Source organism: Cryptotermes secundus, unplaced genomic scaffold (genome assembly GCF_002891405.2).
Source record: "Cryptotermes secundus unplaced genomic scaffold, Csec_1.0 scaffold1406, whole genome shotgun sequence".
Classification (NCBI taxonomy): domain Eukaryota; kingdom Metazoa; phylum Arthropoda; class Insecta; order Blattodea; family Kalotermitidae; genus Cryptotermes; species Cryptotermes secundus.
In genome coordinates this window covers 528,248-551,756 of record NW_019721015.1, presented here as the reverse complement: position 1 = coordinate 551,756, position 23,509 = coordinate 528,248, and the positions used below count along the sequence as shown (strand labels likewise).

The window sequence follows — 23,509 nt, the reverse complement described above, 5'->3', positions numbered from 1 at the left end:
CGTGCTCCGTAGTCAAGGATACTTAACTGATTTCAATTGAATGTAATATTTAGGATCCACACTCAAAGCCATCGATAAAGTTTACACAGTAGCGTAGTTGGTTAGGGCACTACCCTACAAGCCGAAAGGTCGCGGGTTTGATTCCCTGCCAGTTCACGCTTCAAAGCCACCCCACGTTTCTCAAATGATCCATAAAACTTCTGTAGTTGTTACGGCGTTGTCAAAGGGACCGTAAACGAAGCAGCTTTTTCAATGTGAATTTTAAACGAAATACGAAATGAGAAGTTGGGCCACAGGGGGGCAGGGTGCAGGGTGGCAGAATAATGCGTCACCATTTGGCTCAAATGTCCTTACGTCAGTGTGACGCTCAGTACAAACGTTAAAAAGCTATCCCTGCAACAGGCCGTTGAGGCCCATAGACTTTTGAGACGTCGAGGCTCCCACATTTTCTAAACAATCGTTTTACAGATGGCGGTGAGGTTGTCAGTCTTACGCGGCGGCGGCCCTTTGACCCCAGGACGATTCCTGGTACTCATTTGTGTTAAGAGGCTGAGTCGACTCCAGGGTCATAGTGCGACTGGAAGGATTAGGTCAATTGATAAATCCAAGTATCTCATCGGGAATCTAGTCCGCGATCTTTCGGCTTGTAACACAGTGCCTCAAATGATATCAGATAGTGTTCTGAATTAGTCAGCAGCGAAAATAAATCTCTCCATGCACTACTATGCCTTCTACGGCAACCACCAGAAGGGGGGAAAGGGACGCATACGACATGAACTAAAATATTGGAGCAGAATTCTTCTTTAGCTGGTTAACACTTGTTCAGCTAGTCAAGAAATTAGCATCATTTTATAGAACCTCAAAGTTCATCACCGTGTTCACTACTGCCCCCTATCCTGAGCCACATGAATCCAATCCACATTCTCAAACTCAATTTCTTAATATCCATTTAATATTATCCTCTTGTCTATGCTTACGCCTTCCTGACGGTGCGTTTCGTTAGGTTTTCCTATCAAAATTTTGTACGTATTTAGTTTCTCTCCCATGCGTGCAACATTTGACGCCCATCACATATTTCTTATTTTGATCATCCTAAATTTTGGAGAGAAGACGGCTACAATTTACGAAGCTCGTCACTGTCCATTATTGCAGATGTATGGATACGTGACTCACCTCCTTCCGGACGCCGGGGAAGATGACGAGGAAGGCCAAGAAGACGGTGAAGAAGATGAGGTACAGTGTGAGAGTCTGCACATCGCCCGTGACAGGGGTGCGGTTGCTGTAGCTGTAGAGGGTGGGGCCGCCATCGTTCCTGAACGCGTCGAACCAGCCCTTCATGGCCGCTCCTCACGTGCTCGTCGGCGTCACCCCGCTGCAACATGGAACGGGTGGCTCAGACTACACGATTTCATGATTCACAATGTAAACAAAGTGAGAATAATACTGTACGTAGTTAAATCTTGGTCATATTACCATAACATGTTTCTTGATTATTCTTAGTGGGGTGAGACTGAGTTCACTTGATACTGCCCCAGATGATAGATGATGGTCATTTTGGAGCAACTGGTGGAATGAAATTGGCGGGGGAAACCGAAATACTCGGAGAAAACCTGCCCCAGCGCCACTGTGTTCACCACAAATCCCACATGACCAGACCCGGGCTCAAACCCTGGCCGCCGTGGTGGAAAGCCAGTGACTAACCGCCTGCTTCTCAGATCTGTATAAACTGTTCCCGCGTCCATCTCCACACGTCTCAAGCGGCTATGGAGCAGGAATTTGGCGGTCATCACATCCTCCCTGACTATGTGTGAAACAGCGCCTCCACATTTCGGCTATTCTCACATACCAGAACTCTGCGCACTTCTACTGCCTGGTAGAGATACCCCAGTTAAGCCTTGGCCTCATTTAAAATGTATGTGAGGGCCCATAGGCGAGTGAGACGTCGATGCTCCCACATTTTCAAGACAATCAGCTCAAAGATGGCGGTGAGGTAGTCAACCTTACGCGCCGGCCGCCCTTTAACCCCCAGGAAGATTACTGGTACTTATTTCTGTTAGGGGCTGAGTAGAATGCAGGAAAAAAAATGCGGCTGGAAGGATTAGGTGAATTGAAAAATCCAATGACCTCATTGGGAATCAAACCCGCGACCTTCAGGCTAGTAGTATAGTGTCTCAAACAACTACGCTACCGTGTGCCCTTCTAGCCTCGTATAATCCTACAGAATTCCTACATCCTAATGAGACGGGGAGAGGGGCGAAATTCCTAAGATGCAGACTGACTCATCTCCACAGGGCGAAACAGAAGTCTTTGGAAACAGGTTCCAACCCGCTACCACTGTGTTTGTGCAGACTGCTCTGAGCTGCTAAAATGATAGGTCGTTTGGGAACCCGTGACATAGCGTCACGAAATGAAATTGTTTGTGCTCTGTAGGAGAGGGGCGGGGGCAGGCAAGGATTCTCAGCGGTCTGGCAGATTATTACTGCTTACGTAATTATGTAATATTTCATTTCACGAAAGCACGTTGCCGCGTCTTATCACGCCATCCATTGTTACCACCATCTGAGCAAATCGAGGCAGAACCCAACGCAACACAGAAAGGCTTCATCTATAAGGACGGCGCATAATTTGACGTCAAGTTACTGGAAATCAGTGAGAGGTTGTGAAGCCATTTGTTTCCGTGAGAACAAATGACTATATTGTGAAACTCATTCGAAACCAATGAAAGACTGCGAGGCCATCTGTCTGCATGGGAACCAATGACTATGTTGAGAAACTGATCATAACCAATGACAGTTCACAAAGCCATTTGTTTCAATTGCAACTAATGACTATACTGAGGGATTGGTTCACAACAAATGACAAATCACAAAGCCATTTGTTATCCAACGATTATATTGTGAAACTCATTAGAAACCAATGACAGATCACAGAGCCATTTGTTCCATGGAAACCAACGACTATATCGCGAAACTCATTCGAAACCAGTGAAAGACTCTAAGGCCATTTGTCTCCATGGTAAGCAACGACTATATTGAAAAACTGATTCACAATCAATGACAAATCACGAAGCAATTTGTCTCCATGGTAACCAATGACTATATTGAGGAACTCACTCACAACCAATGACAGATCACGAAGCCATTTGTTTCCATGGGAACCAATATTGAGAAATTGGTTCATAACTAAAGACAGATCATGGAAACCATGGAAACCAACGATTTACCCCCAAGAAGATTCCTGGTACTCATTTCTGTTAGAGGCTGAGTCATCTCGGGAAACCGAAACGACTATATTGAAAAACTGATTCACAATCAATGACAAATCACGAAGCAATTTGTCTCCATGGTAACCAATGACTATATTGAGGAACTCACTCACAACCAATGACAGATCACGAAGCCATTTGTTTCCATGGGAACCAATATTGAGAAATTGGTTCATAACTAAAGACAGATCACAAAACCACGAAATCACGAAAGCTCGAGGACAGGATAATTTGAATATGTCCCGAATGTGAGCAACGCGCGTTACACCATAAGCCGACTCGGGTCATCTCATAGTGACGTTCTCAGGCGAGAGGAGCGTGAACCAACAACCACTGACAAAAGTCGCTTTTCCGAAAGCGTTGTTTTATATTTATGATGCTGTCAGTATCTAGGTCTATATAGCGTCAAATAGGATGAATCATGAATGTTGAACTTGAAAGGATTTGATCTACTCGAGGCATTATCCCAGTTTTTCCTGGAGGGACTGAAAAAATAACACATTAATCCTCATTCAGTTATAGCCTGTGGCCCGCCCGTGATTCGAACAGACGGCCTCCAGGACACAAGCTGCGAGTATTAACGCTACGCCAACCTGCCCGGTGAAAGTGTTACTAAGCGGACTCAGAATATACGGCGCGAACAGGAAGCGTCATACAGCACGTGGTAAAGCTTTTGCGTGCAGCTGCGACGTTACCACTGGACGCGCCGCGATGCTGGAGCCATTATTTCATGTAATTACTATTCAAAATGGGATAGCGCAGTCCGTATAGAGACTGGCTACGGGCTGGACGACCGAGGGGTCGGAGTTTGAGTTCCAAGAGGAGCAAGAACTTTCTTCTTTCTACGTCGTACAGACCAGCTCTGGGGCCCACCCAGCCTCCTATCCAATGGGTAACGAGAGCCCTTTCCCCTGGAATAAATCGACCGCAACGTGAAGCTGGCTACCCGCGTCCAACTAGTGCCGAGGTCAATAATATGTGGATCTATACATCTACTCCGCCATACGTCTTCATGGTGTAGTGCTTAATTAGTTAAGCACAGCGACAATTTTAACTTCACCTCACACTGCGTCTCCATTACAAAGACGAATATGTTAAAGCTGTTCAAGGGACACAATCACCGTTTCTTCTGAGAACCATGCTTAACATATGTGTACACTGTACAGACAGAATTCGGGCCGATCACAGTAGCCGCGCGATCTAAGGCATCAATTATCTCCCCTCGCTCGAAAGCTGGGATTGTTGGTTTGAAGCCCATTCAAGACATAGATGTCTGTGCGCGTTTATTCTGTGTATGTGTTGTTCCGTGTATAAGCAGCGGCCTTGCGACCGACTGATCCCTCGTCCAAGGAGTCTTATCGACAGTGTATACGATTAAGAAACTGAAAAAGCGGTCAAGGTCCAACGAAGGTCTGTAGAGCCACAGACAGAAGGCAGAGTTCTTTACGTTAAAGTATGGTACATATATTTATTTCTGTGCTTTAACCGGTTTAATTATTGTGCCCCCACCCCTCTTCCGGAATCAGAGGAAGAGAAACATCGTGGCTCTGTTACGTAAAGAAGATGCGTGCAGACGAGGAAAGCGGCGTCACAAATAGTGCCCTAAGCTCTATAGGTAGAAAGGAAAAAGAAAACATAGCTTGAGTTTCACTCTTTTATTACTTCCATAGGTGAAATTTTACGTACGTTGTGACGTCACAACTATTTGACTAGTAGACATCCCAGCGTGTTTCCTGTACACCATATTAGTTGACGCCGAAATATACCGGCATTCAAACATATTTGAAGAGATGTGGGGATAAAATACGTTCAATCTATAGGGTGTTTCAGATACAAGTTTTCCGTTCAGAATCACGGGCAAATATTGCAGTAGTAACAATAATTACAATTTACAACACGCATGTGACTATAAGTTTTTGAAAGTATATAACTATCAGCTTCGCCATATCTTCATGTCTTTCGGTCAGCATGTGAACAAATCTACAAACCAACTAATGGATTTTCACATTCGAGTTCTCACTGCAATCTGTTCGCATATTCAAAATTCTCGGTTGACGAGAATAATATGAGATTAACCCGGGGATGTAATTCGTGAGTATATCACTGAATATTTATCGGAGCGAAAAATGTTTCCAACCGAGTTGTAAAGGGTAACGGGACACATTTTGCGGTCCCATTCACTTTTTCCGAAAGTCTTGCGTCATTCGACATAAACGAACAAAGAGCGAGACACTGCGCCACAATCATTGCGCTAAGCGTACATGTTCCCTTACCTCTCAACAGTTCATGTTCGTAGCTTAACTAGTTCCATGGTACTCAGCCCTTCGTGAGAAGCCGCCAATGACTCACTTTCTCCAGAATTTCTCAGCATTTTATGGAACCCGAAAGTTCATTAGCGTGTTCACAAGCGCCCTACACTGGTCTCTATCCCGAGTCAGATCAATGCAGTCCATACAACTCCATCCTATCTCTCTAAGATCCAGCTTAATACTATCCTCCTACCTACGTCTAAGGCTGGGGCCACACGAGCACACAAAATGCGTCCGTTGTAATGAACGTTGTGAAGTTTGTTGTAGAAATAAATAAGAGAGGCGAATGCGACGCTTTCTTCTGGCTCCATTGCTGACAAAAAACTACGCACCGCATTCTGCAACTGTGTGGTGTCCTCAGCAACGTCCGTCATAAAGTACGTTCGTTACAACGGACGCATTTTATGTGCTCGTGTGGCCCCAGCCTAAGTGTTCCTAGTGGTCTCTTTCCTTCTGGCTTTCCCACCAAAATCCTATATGGATTCAGTTTCTTCCAATGAATACTACATGCCATGCCAATCTCAATCTTGGAATGAAATTTCAAATCCCAAAATTGCGTACTTAAGTTCTTCCTTACTAATCAACCCAAAACAATTCAATCGATGTATTTCCTACTCATCTAATCGCGCAACAATTTCCCTAATCAGCTGACCACTTATCCCATGAATCGAGTGCCCGTTCAGCCGCTGAGAGATGCTTGCCTGTTCAATCCAATACCGCGTCACACCAGCCCACAGGCTCACAACCTATCCTGGTCCACTCCAGTCTTTTCATAACCACATAACCAATTTCTTTAACATCCACTTTAATACTGTGGCATGAGGGCTGAAAGCCGGAATAGTGGAGCCGCAGCAGACGTCCATTGCTGAGAAACGGCTCAGTAATCATGTCTCCGCGGCAACGAATATTAACAAAGATTAGCTTCCGTTACAACGAATAGCAGCCAACGCGTCGTTGTTAGGTAGCAAGTTGCTAGACACAAGATTCCCGTGACAACCAACAGGATAACAAGGGAATCAACCGTTCTAAATGGTGACTTCCATTCCGACCGCCTAGCAGTTATGAAAGGGAGTTCATTCGAGAATTTGAGAGACTGAGAGAGGAGTGAGATGTTAGTGAGATTCTTCAGACAAATTCGTTAGACGCCGTTCAATGTGTGAGCCGTTATAATTGACTGTAATTGTAATTAAATGCCAATAAACCCAATCATCAAATCTAGAACCCATTATTATTAGGTACGCAAACCCCGATACGTGACAATACTTTCCGCATTGTTACAATTTGACCGTTGCCGTGGGAACATGTTTGTTTGCGAAGCCGTTAATCAGTAACAACGCTTGTAAATTGGGTTATCTCGAGATCGTTGCCCAGCAACGGCTCTACATGCTACAATTTAGTTACCAGTGTGCCGCCAAGTCGCTTACAGTGCTAAACTTACAGGCCGTACCGGTAAGTATGGCCGACGGGGAAAATTTGTGTAAGATTTGGTGTCTTACAGCTATCACGGCGAAGGACATAATATTCTGTGATGTGACGCGAATAATTCAGTGTAAGCTCACTTACATTTCGGAGGAACGTACTGTCTCCATTTCTGGGTCCAAGAAGCAAGCAGACTTCGAAACACTACATGACGTCACATTGCGATGTCACTCCAAATCTAATGGCAGCTAATAACGTTGCAGCGGCAATACAGCTGTCTGTAAGATCGGCCGCACAACACTCCTAGCGCTAAAATGTATCACTATTTAGGATGAACATTTACTACATTTGTTAGCGTGCCCGTTCTGAAAAATCCGCAACATAGCTTCAGAAACCATTTACTGCTGCCCATTATGGCTACTGTCATGTGTATGAGTGACTACAAACGGGGGTTTGGATTGGTAATTGGATTTACTGACCACTTACATATCGTAACTACAAGTAATTATAGCGCTATCGCTAATTCACACACACTCTACAATTCGCTATAGCACGCACTAAGACTTCTCAGTCTGTTGTATCTTCACCGGTTGTCGCCTGGTGACGGTTTCCAACGCCGCAGCTTCCCCAACTTCTGTGTTCACGTCCTTACTGGCCAGCGACTGTCTCACACCTAACTAAATTCAAAGTCACATTGCGACTGACGGTCAATCAGTCAGTCAGTCTCGGTGTCGAGCCCCAGTTTATTACTGATTGACAGTTACGGTCTTGTTCTTGTGGGGCGCCCTCTCTGACGAAAACGGGTCTGTCTTTTGTATAAGCTGGTGACACCTGCCAGCGCAGTCTTTCTCGGGTCCGAGTCCCTTCGTACTCGCGACCATATTTTACTGTCTCAGATTTGAGACTTCACTTTTCGTCGCCTCCTACGACTCGCAGGGTCACGGTGGAAATATTCGACCCCGCCTCCACACAGGTAAAGACTAAATTCTAAACTTGTCCTGCTTATAGCACCTCGACGCGGACCGCACAGAAAACACCTCACCATAAACTTTTTCTATTGTTGTGTCACTTAGCTGTCGCAAGGACCGCATCGAGAGCATCATTCTTCTGTTACTGTTTAGGCCATTACCTAGCAACGGCCGTTGTTTACAGAGTCATTACTTGGCATCGTGTCTACATGCTCCACTACTTACATTCACATTTCATGCTCTGAACACAGTCTTTCTGGGGCAGGCTATGTGAAGAAAACCGTATTCCCGCACGTGAGAATATAGTGTAAATGAATTCCGTTACCATTGCTGCAATAAAACGTACGAAGGTTAGGTCCTCATTGTTTTCGTCGTCCCAATCTGTTTCTTGTGAATGAAATAACGGGGGAAGAAAATTACAAGGACGTCAATCCATATAAATATCAGTAAAACCAACAATTTTCTTTGGGTTGTCTCTTTACCATATTTCTTATGACGCGCAGTTTGGGAGAGAGAGGATGGGACGGACAGAGAATTTTAAACTCGCTGTGAGTAGCTCAGACTGCACAGCGTGGAATAACAGTGTCACATGTATGTGTGTCTGTGTGTGACTATCGCTGATCTCCACAGTTTACAAATCACCACAGCATCCGCTAAGCCTTTCTCCAGCTTACTGTATCTTCATCGGCCGTTCCCTGGCAACGGCTTCCAACAATGGAGATTCTTCAGCTTCACGCGCTCAGATTCTATCTTCACAGATTATCGTGCAGAACTCAACTCTCAGCTGACTACTGACATCTAACTGGACCGCCCCAACTGTCTTCCTTATAACTGCTTTGCACGGACCGAGCAGAAACACCGTTACCAATAGTAACTCTAGTGTTAAGAGTATTCGTTGCAGCGGAAACGTATTCACCGATCCGTTGCCTAGAAATGGGCTGCATAACACCGTTGTTTATTTGCCTATTGCACAGCAACGGCTGTACGCGCCACAGTAGTATTAGTGAATTGGAAAGAATGTGGAGAGAAGTGGTCGTGGCTGAGAAAACTCACGAGAAACCCCGGTGAGGATAGTCGGTCTCCAGACCAAGATGTGAACGCAGAAGCAGCAGGCTGCCCGCTTCTGGTTACTGCAGCGATGTAATGAGGGTGGGCGGGGCTGGGCAGTGCTGCTACCTGGCGGCGCCTCCACCGACCGTGACGGGGTGAAATGACAGCGAGGGAACTGGGCGAGGAGGTGAGTAACGCCCTGCTCATTATGTGACCCTAAGAAAACATTTTTTGTTGCGCATGTTCACATAACGGAATGTTCGTGCTGAAGGAAAAGTGAAGTCGTGTGTGACCCGACGTTTAGAAAGGATCGCTCCAGTGCTCGTTTCTTTGGTTCAGTGATTTTATTATGACAGGGGCGTGCGATTTTATTGACAGTTGTACGTGTTTCAAAATGGCGTTCACGACGAAATTAGGAAGGAGGGACATGGATAAAAGGTATCTGTGATGCAACTGCAGAAAAAGGAATATAATGGATTTCAATTTAACTTAAAGACGCTGCCAACAGCTCGGATTGCAAAACGTCGAGTTGTGGGATGACTAGTGAATAATGAAGTGGAAAATATTTGGAAGGAAGGGGTCATGGTGTAATTCGCTGTAATATCCCGACCATTGCTTGTAAAACAGTACAAGGTGCGACAATTTAATTCCCGGAATGGACCTGTGAACGCAAAATTTGCTAACCTGTGAACTAGAGGCGGCTGTCGCCTTCGAAATACTATCCTTGTGAAGCTATGCACTTCGTGAGACGATGATGTCACTGCCGGAACCAATCTTGAAAATCGTTTTCCGCAATACCTTGCATTAACGTCACATTGCGTTGGATGTCAGTTATGTCAACAAATCTTTGTCCCTTCAGGACATTTTTTTTTATTTTGGAAAGATCCAAAAATTTGAAGGGGCTATGTCAGGTGAATAAGATGGATGGTCCATTTTTGTAATGGATTTCTTAGCCAGGATCTCGCAGACTCTTAACTCATCACGTGCAGGTGCATTGTCATGCTGAATAATCCATTTATCAGGCCAGAGTTCTGATCTTTTCCTGCGAGCAGATTCCGTAACCTCGTCAGCACTTCCAGATACTCGTAACACTGTTGATTCACTGTTTGTTCGTACTCTGTCCACATTCGCATCTCTACTTTGTATTTTTGGCTGCCCACTTCTTGGGTCATCTTGCACATCTCCTCGTCCTTCCTTGAAACGTCTATGCCATTCAGAAACGCTCGAATTATTCGTAGTGTATTCATCATAAGCCACTGTTAATGGGCTAAAGTTTCGCTAGCACTTTTACCAATCTTCACACAAAACTTGATATTTATCCCTTGCTCCAGATTCTTGTCACTCATGTTTCCCCTAACAGTATACCACGGGCACGTACTGCTTCCTCTGCTGCTTGGGAACGAACGACTCATTTGGTCTGTGACTCATGTAAACGCAAGTTGGAACTTATCCAAATGTGCTTGGGTACATGAGCTTGCCTGACTCAGCACCCTAGCGACATGCCGCGGCCATTCCGGGAATTAAATTGTCGCACCTTGTAAGTCATGAAGGCGGGTCTCAGGGCGGAGATCTCAGTCCGCGGGCCTCCAGCAAGCGGTGGTATGATCTTATACCAAACTATGAAACCTGACAGAGAATTTGTCTGCAGTCAAACACAAACACGCAATTTCTTCGGTACTCTTCACACATAAACAGCGTCATCAGTCCAGAACGCAGACAGAGTCCCATAAGCAGAGAGAGAGGAAGGTACATGCAGGCCAGGTGGAATGATTGAGTTCTCAACCTAAGAAAGGTCTACTAAGTACTGAATATTTCGAAGCAAACGTGGGAACGGAAAAAAAAACAACGAAACGAAGAAGGAAATTAAAAATGGAACGAAACGTGTGACTGACGATCTGGGATAAAATGGCGGCGATAAGTTGCACTTACCTTTCACCTATTCCAAAATGGAAAGCCATAAAATTACCAGTTCAAAATTCAAAGAGCCGTTTATGGAATAAACACAGATAAATTAATAACATTAAGTTTATAAGTTCCGTTCTGTGACGACGATATTATGTCTGCTGATTATAAATCTCGAGACAGTGTTTAATCTCTCGGGGGGAAATCATTTCCATTATATTTCCATCCTTCATCTATTTACTCCTTTTGCCACATACTTTTATCTCCTCTCCTTTCTCCCGCATTCGTTCCTACCCCTTATTTTTCACCGTAATATACTTATTCCTCTCCCTCCCTCCTTCTCTTATTAAGTTCAAACTGATCGAGGTCGGAAACTGTCCGCCATGGACTCAATACATCAGATGACAACGTTGTCTGCGAAGTCCGCGTCCTCCAAGAGAGCAAATAAACACAGGTCACGCTGGTATAGGATGACGATGCCACTTGTCGTTTCATTCCGCCTGCGTACGTAGTCACAACGTGCATTGAGCCATTGCGTATGTCTCCGCATTGTCTTCTGGTGTGGAACATCACAACACCATTAGCAGCCGGGTTGCGACCTCCTTACACGCGACACACATGTCCGAACTGAAGGGTGACATTCCGCGAATCCAGTTCAAGGCTGTGTTCATGCGGGGTTGAGCTGCGAAGTGCGTCGTTTGCTTTGTGCCTTCTGGGTTGCAGCTGTGCGCTCATGCATGTCTGCCATGCTGCTCGTCAGAAATTTGCGTCCGGCCAGCTGGATCTAGGCTCGCTGCGACTTTCCGAGGTCCTATAGCAAATGCTATATCACTACAGCGTTGTATCCCTCGCATGTTTTTGAAGGAGACGGTACTATGTTCATTCATTTATTCATCAGTAATCTGTCAGACGACAGGTCCACAGTCTCTTCCAAAACAGTTCCTCCACTTAATGCGATCTCAAGCTTTCTCCTTCAGTTTTTGGTTTTTGGTGTCTCTCTTCGTCTGATGCCTACCCTTTGACCTGTCCAGCAAGGGAGGCCCTGCCAGTAGCTACAGTACCGCTGGTATAGCTCTCAGGGTCCTTGGAATACTCAAACCCCCTCACCACGATAAGGTGGAGACATCACATTAAATTATTTTATTCTACTACTCTGGCAGCTGAAGGTGAGGTAATAGAAGGTGAAGTTTTCTTTGTGCTCAACTAATAAAGCACCACGCCATGACGGCGTATGGGGGTGGATTTATAGATCCACATCTTCTTGACCTCAGCACTAGCTGGAGGTGAGTGGTGAGCTTCACGTCCCAGCCACTTTACCCCCGGGGAAGGAGCCCCTGGTACACGTTGGATAGGAGGGTAGGTGAGACCCAGAAGCGGTCTGGACGACGTGGAGAAGAGAAAGTTCTTGACCCGACGAGGACTCGAACTCCGACCCCTCGGTCGTCCAGCCCGTAATCAATCGCTATACCAATTACACTATCCCGGAAGGTTAATTAATGGTGAAATAAGTCCGGTATAATGAATCCAACTGATGCATGTAAAGAATTTTGGCGGAAAAGAGGAGTCAGAGAAATCCGAGTCAGCATAGCCGGACCACGGAGGATATTGGAACTGGTCTTTGCTACAGCTAAAGTAGCCCGTTCTGTTACTGGTTGGAAAAGTAAAGAAATTTGCGTTGCAATTATGTCTGTTTCTGAATACAGGTAAAGCTATCCTGTAACAGGCCATGGAGACCCATATGGTTGTTAGACGTATATGTTCCCAAATTTTCTAGACAATCGGCTCACAGATGGCGGTGAAGTTGTCAGCCTTATGCGCCGGCAGCTCCTCCACCCTCCCACCCTCCAGGAAGTTTCTTGGTACGCATTTCTGTTAGAGGCTGAGTCGATCCCTGGGGGCGGGGGGGGCATAATGCGGCTGGAAGGATTATGTCAATTGAAAAAATCCAATGACCTCACCGGTAACCGAACCCGCGACCTTCCGGCTTGTAGCATAGTGCCTCAACCAACTATGCTACCACGTGCCTCCTGTTTCTGAATATAATCTTCATAATATTTAATATCAAGATATTGTAAAAAAAAAATGTTCGCTCTCACGTCGTAAGAAATTAATACTTAAAAAGTTCACTGGTAACTATATCTACCACCTCCCTGAACAATAAAAACTCTTCATTCTGCGCATGGGGCGTATTTGTTTGTGTTCCGTACGATATAATAAAATGCGATCATTTCCCTAAATAGCATTAACTTGTTAGCCTTAGTAATGGAGACCACTATGTCATCTGTGAGTTAGGGACCGAATTTATAAATATTACTTAGAAGAACTTCAGGCTTCAAAGAATTAATCAGCATTTCAATTGGTGTCATCTAATATTAAAGAGACAAATTGAAGCGGTGAAAACTGGCGGTTACCAAGAGTTTTCTACTTACGAGTGAAAGTTTGTTAACGCACTTGGTCTTACTGAGAATCAAAAGTCGTTATGTCGTAACACTTTGGAAATTTGCCAAACCGTTCAGATAGCTGCCACGTTAGGCCAGACCCCCTGGAGCGAAGATTTGGAATGTGAATATTTCCATTTTCTCGTGCAACGAAATGTTAAGCGTGGTTAATGAGAGAACGTTCCACGAGAGAGGTTCGGTGGAACTGAAACAGCAACTTGCATCAGGATAGCTCGGTAGGAATAGTGACTGGCATTGACTTGACGACAGGCCTTCGGTTCCCGGTAGGGGAATGGGATATTCTCTTTGTCAGTAAGGCCGCGCCATAGCTCAAGCGGTGAGTCGCTGGCTTCCCACCGCGGCGGCCCGGGTCTGGTCAAGTGGGATTTGTGGTGGACAAAGAGGCGCTGGAGCAGGTTTTCTCCGAGTACTTCGGTTTCCCCTACCAATTTTCATTTCACCAATTGCTCCACAATCACTCTCACCTATCATCTGGATCATCTGGAGCTGGTACAATAGGCCAGAAATGGCCGCAGTACAAGGGACTTGGTCCCACCCCACTAGCGATAAAAAAAAAAGGCCACAGTAGCTCTGACAATCTTCGGGAGTTTCGCTTAACTAATTTGGGAGACGTAGTGAATAATATTAAAATGGATGTTACAGAATATTCAGTGAATACGGTAATTAACCTTTCGATATCATAAAGGGTCAGGCATGTTTCAACCTTCTGGGGAACCATCAAATTCTCGAGAACTCGGTTTCATGGAAAAAATTTAAAAGAAGCATATAAAAAATAATTCAATAACGTAAAAAGTGCATGAATTCATATGCAAATGAGCTTTGGCTACTGCGGAATGCAAAGCAATTTTGTGTCTTATCCAACTTAACCCTTCAAACCGCCAGCTCCGACAGCCGACTGACCGGCTTCCAGTTCAGTTCAGCCCGTTCTAGTCCAGTACATTGCCGGGAGCCCTCGATGGCTTGTCCTTGGTTCAAACCACATAGGGAACACAACGTCCTTTTATTTACTCTTTCTGTTATTCCGGGTTTCAGCCATCACTTCAGAATACATTCAATCGGACTTTGGCTCAACCCACGAAGGACATGTCTGCCTTACCGACGGTGCCCGTGTGCGGTCTTGCGTTTATTTAAAGGATTTACGCTTGTAATAACGGCGAGGCCAAGGACGAGCAGGAGTCGCACAATGTTTGTGGACACGAAGCAAAGACTGTGACGAAACTGCAGGCTGCTTCCACAGATAATGTGAATGCACGAGACGGCCCAACAAATTGCTTGATTATTCATTGTGGTAACAGATTTCTCTTCAAGCAAACAGGCTGACTGAATGTCTTCCCGAAGTACAAGGCAAAACGTGAAAATTGTGTGAGATGGTAAAGCTGTCCCTGTGCTTAATTAAACACCAAGTCACGACGACGCATGGGGGGGTGGAAGTATGGTTTCACGTATTAATTACTAATAACTTCTGTATATATTTGTTACAAGCCCCGTCCATCTTATTCCCTTTGATTTTATGAACCTAACAGTATGTTGTGCCGATCACTGTGGCCACGCCGTGTGTGGCATGAACAATCTTCGCCTGCTCGAACATTGGGGTCGTGGGTTCGAATCCCACTCGAGGCATTGAGGTCTGTGTGCGTTTATTCTATGTTTGTGTTGTTCTGTGTGTAGGTAGCGACCTTGCGATGGGCTGATCCCTTGTCGAAGGAGTCCTACAGACTGTGTATAAAACAAAAGAAACCAAACACCGTAGCTTTAGTCCGCAAGCCAACTATACTGACCGAGCGACCGCCGCTTGTCGTCGAAGTTAGTGCCAACTTTAGCGGATAGAGGGTGTCGCGTGGAGAGCGCAACGAACTCCCACGGCCGTTAATTTCGGTTTTCTAGACCGAAACCGCTATTTCCTTGAAATAGCTCCTCAATTATTCTCACGAGGCTGAGTGGACCCCGCTCCAGACCCACTACTTCTCAGAAAATCTGGTAGCGCCGGGAATCGAACCCGGGACCTCTATATCTGTAGCCAGGAACTCTGACCACTAGACCACAAAGGCGGGCGCACCGACTGTATATAGGATAAAGAAACTGAAAAAGCGACCAAGGTCCAAAGGGCTGTAGAGCCATAGAGAGAAAGAGAGAGGACACTTCGTTGTGAAGGATACAGATTATGAAGCTCCTCGTTACTGTGCACTTTCTTCAAGCTTCCTGGCTGACCCTAGGGATCAAATGCTCTCCTCAGCACCCAGTTCTCAGACGCCCTCAGTCTATGACTTTTGCTTACCGTGAGACAACCACGTTGCACCAACACACTAAAAAAAAGAAAAAAGTAAAGCTATCCCTGTAACAGGCCGTGAAGGCCCATATGGTTGTGAGACGTTGAGGGTCCCACATTATCTAGACAATCGGTTAACAGATGGCGGTAAGGTTGTCAGCCTCACGCGCCAGCCGCCCTTTACTGCCCAGGAAAATTATTTAATAAATTCCTGGTACTCATTTCTGTTAGAGGCTGAGTCGACCCCAGGGCCATAGTGCGGCTGGAAGGATTAGGTCAATTGAAAAAAACCCCAATGACCTCATCGGGACTTGAACCCGCGACCTTCCGGCTTGTAGCATGGTGCCTCAACCAACTACGCTACCGTGCACCCGCACACAGCAAAACAAATACAATTATTGCTCTGAATATCTGGTTCTTCGGTTTGTATATATGAATGCGGGAAGGCTAGGCTAGAATGATTTTCATATTGAGTATGCTGGACTATGACACCGTGTTGTCTGATACGAACATGCTGTGTCCGTCCTCAGGGAACACAGTCTGGGAGAGTAATCTTGAAGGCGGAGGCAGTATCATACCAGACTACACCGTGTCATTGCCACGAAGACCATAATTTGAATTTCAAACCGCACGAGCTCTGTGTTCTGGGAAATGGAGCTACATTTTAATCATTTTAATGGTGTCAGTAGCCTCTGCAGGTCGCCCACTTCGTGTTGCCTTGCTTGTTAGAGTTTGAAAAATCAAGTCAAAGTCAAAGTGACATTGCGACTGACGGTCAGTCAGTCAATCTTGGTGTTATTACTGTTTGACAGTTTAGGTCTTGTTATTGTTGGGCGCCCTCTCTGACGACAGGACGGGTCTGTCTTTTGTCAGAGTCATTGTCTGTAGTAGTAAGTCATTTGTCATAATGTAAAGGATATTTACATTTTACATGTAAACAGACTCAGTACAGCAGATTATGCCTTATTTCTAGTACTTGAAACATCAACATCAGAGTCAGAGTCAGACTTACTTTACGACTGGCGGTTTACCGCCAATCATTTCGTTTTAGCGTTAGACCCCTTGAGGCCCACGACCAGAGTTTTTTTTTTCAGCTGAACTCTTGCGGTAGTAGTCCTTATGTAACATCCTCTCTGACATATAACATGTTATCGAAAATTCTTCCTTTTGCACTGTACACAAGTCCTCTGTCAGTACATGCTTTACAGAGCAGATCATGCCTAACGTACATATCTTAAGCTACAACGAAAACTTATTCATTTGAACGGTCGTAAGCTTGACCACCGCCAAGTTTAAGCCTCTTATATTTTCTGTGTCTCGTTTCACCTTGTTCTATACCGCGAACATGTTCATTCTCATGATTTTGTATGACTTCTGCTTGTCGTCTGCATAATTTTGTTACATAATCGTATACATACAGAAAGTTGAAAGCTGTGTGCAAGTCGCAGACTGGTGTGCGCCTTAGAAAATTTCCAATGGTGCGCAAAATCTTGTTTTGCATGCGCTGCAATTTTAGGTGGTAGGTGTCTGCCGCTAATTCCCAGGCGGGACTGAGACTTCGCTGCAGCTTTCTGAGAACATAACCCTCTTTGCGGTCTGTCGCATATATACAGGTGTCGTCAGCAAAGAGACCTAAATAGACACCAGGTGTTTGGGGCGTAGAGTTTATATATAGACTGTACAGTTCGCCTACACGATATCTAAATATTCGGTCCGTACCTCACAGGAAACACATTAAGTCTCCGCTACAAAGACCAACCGGATAATGTTGTTTAGGAAAACAATCTCTGTTTAACGTGGTATTCACACGGAAGACACAAGGTCACTTTGTGGGCAGAGTTTCCGAAAGCTGGGCTAGGCTGTGTACGCAATACCCACGGACCGCGGTATGAAACCTTAACACTGACAATGACGTGACTCCAGGTATGTCCAATTGTCTGAACAGTTGAAAGTAGCGATGCCATTCTTCGTCTGAAATGGACCGCAACACATCCGGCAGGAACAAGGAATAAACGGATTGTTTCCGTTTGACAGTTGCATACGTCAGTAGTGTACTGGGACCAGATCTTGGAACCGGTCACGTCTGGGGTACTGCCCAAAAATCAGGGCGAATTCTTCAGGTTCAGTCGGACTGTGACTGCGAAGAATTCTCTGTCCGTCGTATTCATTCGGCTCGCAACGCGGAACCAATCTGAACAGCTCCGTTACCGTCTGAAGAGGCAGACGTGAAGGGAGAAAGGCTCCCAAGTGATCCTTTTGTAAGAGTAAGGGTCAGAGTCAGAGTCAGCCTTACTTTACGACTGGCGGTTTATCGCCAATCAGTTCGTCATGGTTCCAGGCCCCTTGAGACTCACGACAAGCAATTTTTCCAACTCAACATTTGCGGTTATAGTCCTTATGCAACATCCTCTCTGACGAGAGGATGGGTATGTCGTTTATGATTGCTGCTTGTCTTCGCCAGCGCAGTCATTCTCAGGTCCGAGAACCGCGGGACTCATAATATTTTACTGCCTCAGATTCGAGACTCCCCCAACCTGGAGGGCCAGGTCCCCGTATTTATATCCCCAAGCACAGGGTGGCCCAGTTATACCCCCTGGCGCTTGGTTTCCTTTTCGTCGCCTCCTACGAATCGCAGGGATACGGTGGTGGTATTCGAACCCACCTCCACCCGGCACTCTTAGCATAAGACTCTCTCGTAATGCTAAACCAAACGTGGTGGATGTATGGGATACACCCCTGACTCTCATTCGGAAGTCCCGGGTTCAAACCTCGCTCCGGGCACAGGCTATCCTGACTGCGCCTTTCGGTAGTCCCGCCAAGCAAATACCATTCAGGTACCGTAAAGCAGCTTACTAAGGCTTCCTTCCACAGCCTTTCCAAATCCTTATTCACCATTCATCGCTAAATATTCTGAATTAATGACAGAGACGTTACGTAAGACGTAAATAAATAAATAAATAAAAGGGCTTCCCAGTTCAAGCGACTGTCCAGATCATCGTAATGGCCTTGACTTCAGCGTCTTAACGATGGTCGAGTCAGCGGAGACACTCGTACTGAACGCTGACAGATCACGGGCGGGGGTGTTTTGTTCAGGAATAGGTTACGCACCATCAGCACTCGGTGATCTGCACCATTTCCGTTACACAGACGTCGTATCGCCTTTTCAGTGCAAGCAGTCGCCGTTTTTTTACGCAACAAGGAAAGAACAGCGGATGAACGATGACCTATGTTGTGCAGGAAAAAGAAATAACATAATTTCTTTTGAAATTAAATAAAATTTGATAGCATTCGCCCATTGTGAATACAAAAGACAAAAAAGTGTTGTGTCGATGTTCAAAACTTACCAAAATAATCGCTAATTGCCGTGAAGAACACCAAAAATAAGAGAAATGACAAGTCAGCTTCGGCAACATAAAGCGCTCGTGTAACGTAACGGCGATTTTAAGGGAAGAAGTAAGCAGCATTTCCTCCGAAACGTTAGTACTCGACTACATGGTGTCATGCCACAGACGACTATAACATATACCACAACAATCGTGAAAACTTGAAATCTTAGGTTAGACAAGAAGAAGAATCGGTCTTCGAGCTCTCGCTTTCCTCGCCAGTGCCACAGTGCACAGCGGCTAATATTTCGAGGAAGTAACAACACTCAAATTAAGAAAGAGGCAAGTCTGCTCGTAATTCAATAACAAATCTGTAAATGTATATTCTGAAACGTCGTAACGATGGTGTCTAACACTCAGGATTACTGGGTTTCGGACTTTGTCCATCGTCCAATATTAAAAACAACACAATGATTCGAAAACTGGATCTGTTTCCTTCATCATGTGAGCGGTTGTGAGACATCTGTGTCAGCTATTAAGAGCTAACCTCAATGATTGGTCAAACAGAGCAAGTGTCTCCCACCCCCTTAACTGACAGCGGAAACGTATCCAGTTTCCAAAATGTTATGTTACTTAGAATAGCAGACGATGGACAAGGTAAAAAGAAATCAGTAATCAACAAGTTTGTAAACGTATACAATGTATACTATACACGTGCGTTGGGCAGAAGGAGTTATAAATGTTGTAACGCAAACTAGGATAAAATCTTCCCTTATGTTAAACAAATATTCAGTTCACCTGCAGGTGATCACTGTTGGGTGATGATTCGCGAAAGTCGCACCTACATACTGAATGAATAAACCAGTCGGTATTATCACGATCTTAGAGACTACAGACGGAGTTTGAATCGGTAATCGGATTTATTGGGCTCCTACAACTAGTAACTACATGCAAGGAGTATGCTCTCACTGTTCAACACATTTCATAAACCATTACAGGACACAATACATCTACTCAGTCTGTCACAATCTTCATTAGACGTTGCTTGGTAGCGGATTTCAAGGGCGGACATTCCTCTTCCTCTGGGTTCCCGAACTGCTCTCGACCTCAGGTACCAGTTTCTCACCGCAACAGCTCACAACCACTGCGGTGCTATTACAAACTCTAAACGATAGGACAATTGTATATACATATTCTAAGTTATGCTCCAAAAGCGAACCGAAATAGAACACTGCAAGAATAAAGCAGATCTGATTCTACGCAGTCTAGGTTTTATGAACACTTTTATTTGTTGTTATCTCTATTTCTTGCTTTTCTTTCTTCATTTGTTTTATTTTCATACAGCGATGGTTGATTGCTGAACGCGCAAATTAGGAAATGTACACATAAGGCCACTACTCTTCCATTATCTCGGAAAGCACGAGACTCGCCGATAAAGTTGGGCATAAAATGTGTTGCATATAGGATACTGGTGGGAAAGCCAGAAAGAAAGAGACCAATATGAAGACCAAGACATAGGTGGGTCTATTATATTAAAGTGGATCTTGGAGAGATAGGATGGGATGGTTATGGGCTAGATTGAATTGGCTCAGGATAGGGACCAGGGGAGGGCTCTTGTGAACACGGTAATGAACCTCCGGCTTCCGTAAAATCCTGGGAAGTTCTTGAGTAGCTGCACAACTGGCGGCTTCTCAAGAAGGGTTCAGCTCCATGGAGTTTGTTTGTTAGTTTTTTTCTCTCTCTCTTCAGTTTTCAACCATGAAATATTTCTATCCCGTAAATGATTAGCGAAATCCGAGAAGAAATTTGTTTACGGCTCCACGTGAAGTGGTCGTTAAACTTAACCAATTTCCACGAAAATTCAAACTGCTTTACAAATTTTCACAGAACTCTCAAATGTCACATCCCAACAGCGGGTCTCCAGTTGTTCCATGCATAAGGACGGACGGACCGAGTGAGCGAACTTCACAGGCGCTGAGCGGGTTCACGAGTGCGCATAAAAATGATTCGGAATAAAGATTCGAATGGTACCCAAAACACATGCACATCGCTATAATAGCCGTGGCACGCGTACATAATGGTAAGAGTACGGAGTGGTTTTCGTAAGATTATTATGTGCTCTCCATTACGTCAGCGGTAGGAAACAGGAAATACTTCACCAGAACCTCACAGTTACATCAGTTCCCGTGTCTTGTTACTGACCAGCCGGCCGGAGCTACCAAGAGCGTAACGAAACAATATACATCTTGTTACGATAAGATCAAACGCGAGTTCCTCATTACTCTTCATTGTCGTTATTAATGAATGAATTAATTACGTCAGGAATACAAATCTCAGCTTTCTAAACGCTTCCAAGTTGTGTAACAGTGACATCAGCACTGCTGGATTTCATATTCCCACGGCCGTCATTCTGAAAAGTAAAATCTTGTGGATTGTAGCGCCGTGTAGTTCGGAGACAGCCCGACGTTGCGGGAGAACACCTTGCTTTCATATTTAAGGGACGGTCTTTTCGTAGGGCCACGTATTTCTTATAGTTTCCTGTTTGGCTTACTCTTCGAACATGAAGATGGAGGTGATATTGTTCTCTGAAACGTCGGACTGTCTCCAAATTACACGGCTTTACAACACAGAAGACTTTTTTTTTCTTTGGCACTNCCCCAATTTGGAGCTTGGCTTACCTCCATGAAACTCTCCGTTTCACTTCGGTTTACTAAATCTTAGACATTCGGTAAGACTCCTTGGGCGGGTGATCAGCTCGTCGCAAGGCCTCTGCCTGTACATAAACACAGAAAAACGCACACACACAAACTAAACACCCATGCCCTGAGTGGGATTCGAACCCACGATCCCGGTTTCCAAGCGAGCGAAGACAGTACATGCACAGAAGACATCACTCACCATAATATCAGACTTGTTGCTACAACCGTTCTCCTGTTATATGGGTTTTTGGTTTCATTTACTCCAGCCGTTTACAGTCCTGTTTTCCCCTTCAATTTTCCTCCCTTACTCCTTTCAACGAGAAGTGTATCTTTTGTCAGTAGTCAGACTTGTTCATCGAATGGTGGGACCATTAATAAGGACGCGAACACGAAAGCTGAGAAATCTACGGCGTTGGAAGCCGTTACGAGGCGACATCCAGCGAAGATACAGCAGGCTGAGAAGATTCTATGCGTACTGTAATGAACTGTAGAGTGTGTGAATTTGCGAGAGCGCTTTATTTATTTGTAGTTACGTATTAACAGTGAAATCGGCGAGTTCGAAAGAATTTGTAGTTGTCTAATCGACGCATTTATCCACAATTTTGTTTGGAGTGATCGAGGAAAATAACGAAAGACGTCAATCAGGACAGCCGGTGTCCCGGGTGAGAATCGAACATGGCACTTTTGGAATACAAGTCTAGAGAATTACCGCTACGTCAACCTGCTCGGTGGAAAGTTAATTTCCTTTTTGTTGTTGTCAAACAATATAAGCAGAAATGCAAACTGATCTCAACTAACATAGTGGTACTCTGACAGCTTTCACCGCATCCCCGGGGCACACCAAAACAACATGGGAGGTGGCAATAGCATTCTTCGGTTGCTATTTGCTTCTCGCTGGCCACTTCCTTGGCTTACTTTTCGGCTTTGAAGTTGGAGACAGTTAAGTGTCATCCAAACGCCAGTAAAATTCCACCAGACTATACGGCGTCACATCCCGGAAGATACCGCCCTTCATCCTCTATGCAAGCGTATGCGCCCTGCAATTTTCCATATATCTCGGCCATTATTTTCATATTGTTACGTGGTGGGTGTATGACACGCGACAAATAACTTCACGCCGTATTGGATCTAGCGAATTTATTGAACACTCGCTCTCACACTCATACAATCCAAAATTACACAATTACTGTCATCGACAGTATCACAATTACATCCACTGCTCTCGGCGACTGCTAGACTTCTGCTGCACTCGGTGACTCTTCACGATCCGCACTGTGTCACTCTAATCACACACTCTCTTCTGATCACGCGATCGGTTCTTCTTCTTCCACGGCTGCTGCTATATTTCCACTGTCTTATGTCTGGCTTCACAATCCACACTCGCTACAACTGAACCCGGTGACTGATAGACTTCAACTGTCTGCGGCGGCTGCTACATTTTAACTCTCTGCTTGCGCGTTCCAGTCTCCCTTATAGACCCTCAGTCGGACAGCGGAAAACCCACCTCGCTTCACTGTTGCGTAAACGCCGTGTTTACAGGCGCTGCTGGGCAACGCTGCCGAGAGTTGTTTATTGCCGCATAGTAACCAGGGCGCTTCGGCTCGGCTCGGCTCGGCACGACAAGAACAAACACCGCTTTCCTTACTGTTGCGTAACCCGGCAACCGACCATTTATCCAGAGACTGTCTTCGTGGTAACTCCTTCCACCTCCCGTTGCCCGGCAACGCTTAGACATGTCACAATATGTTGCTAATGTTCAGGTAATTATCGGCTATGATAATATAACGGGAAATTTCTAACAATCAAATAGCGACCGTATATCTCATCTGGTGGTGGCTATTTAGAGCAT

At 45.2% G+C, this 23,509-nt stretch overlaps 1 protein-coding gene across 4 annotated transcripts in view; it reads right to left on the bottom strand.

Annotated features, from left to right (window-relative positions):
* Positions 1 to 23,509, bottom strand: part of LOC111875299 (dual oxidase maturation factor 1) — a 181,181-nt gene that overhangs the window by 84,449 nt on the left and 73,223 nt on the right. For all 4 annotated transcript variants that reach the window (XM_023871424.2, XM_023871428.2, XM_023871427.2 and 1 more), the window contains exon 2: positions 1,174 to 1,372. In XM_023871424.2, the coding sequence (XP_023727192.1) occupies positions 1,174 to 1,338 (165 nt within the window). In that variant the 5' untranslated portion in view covers positions 1,339 to 1,372. The remainder of the gene's footprint in view (positions 1 to 1,173; positions 1,373 to 23,509) is intronic.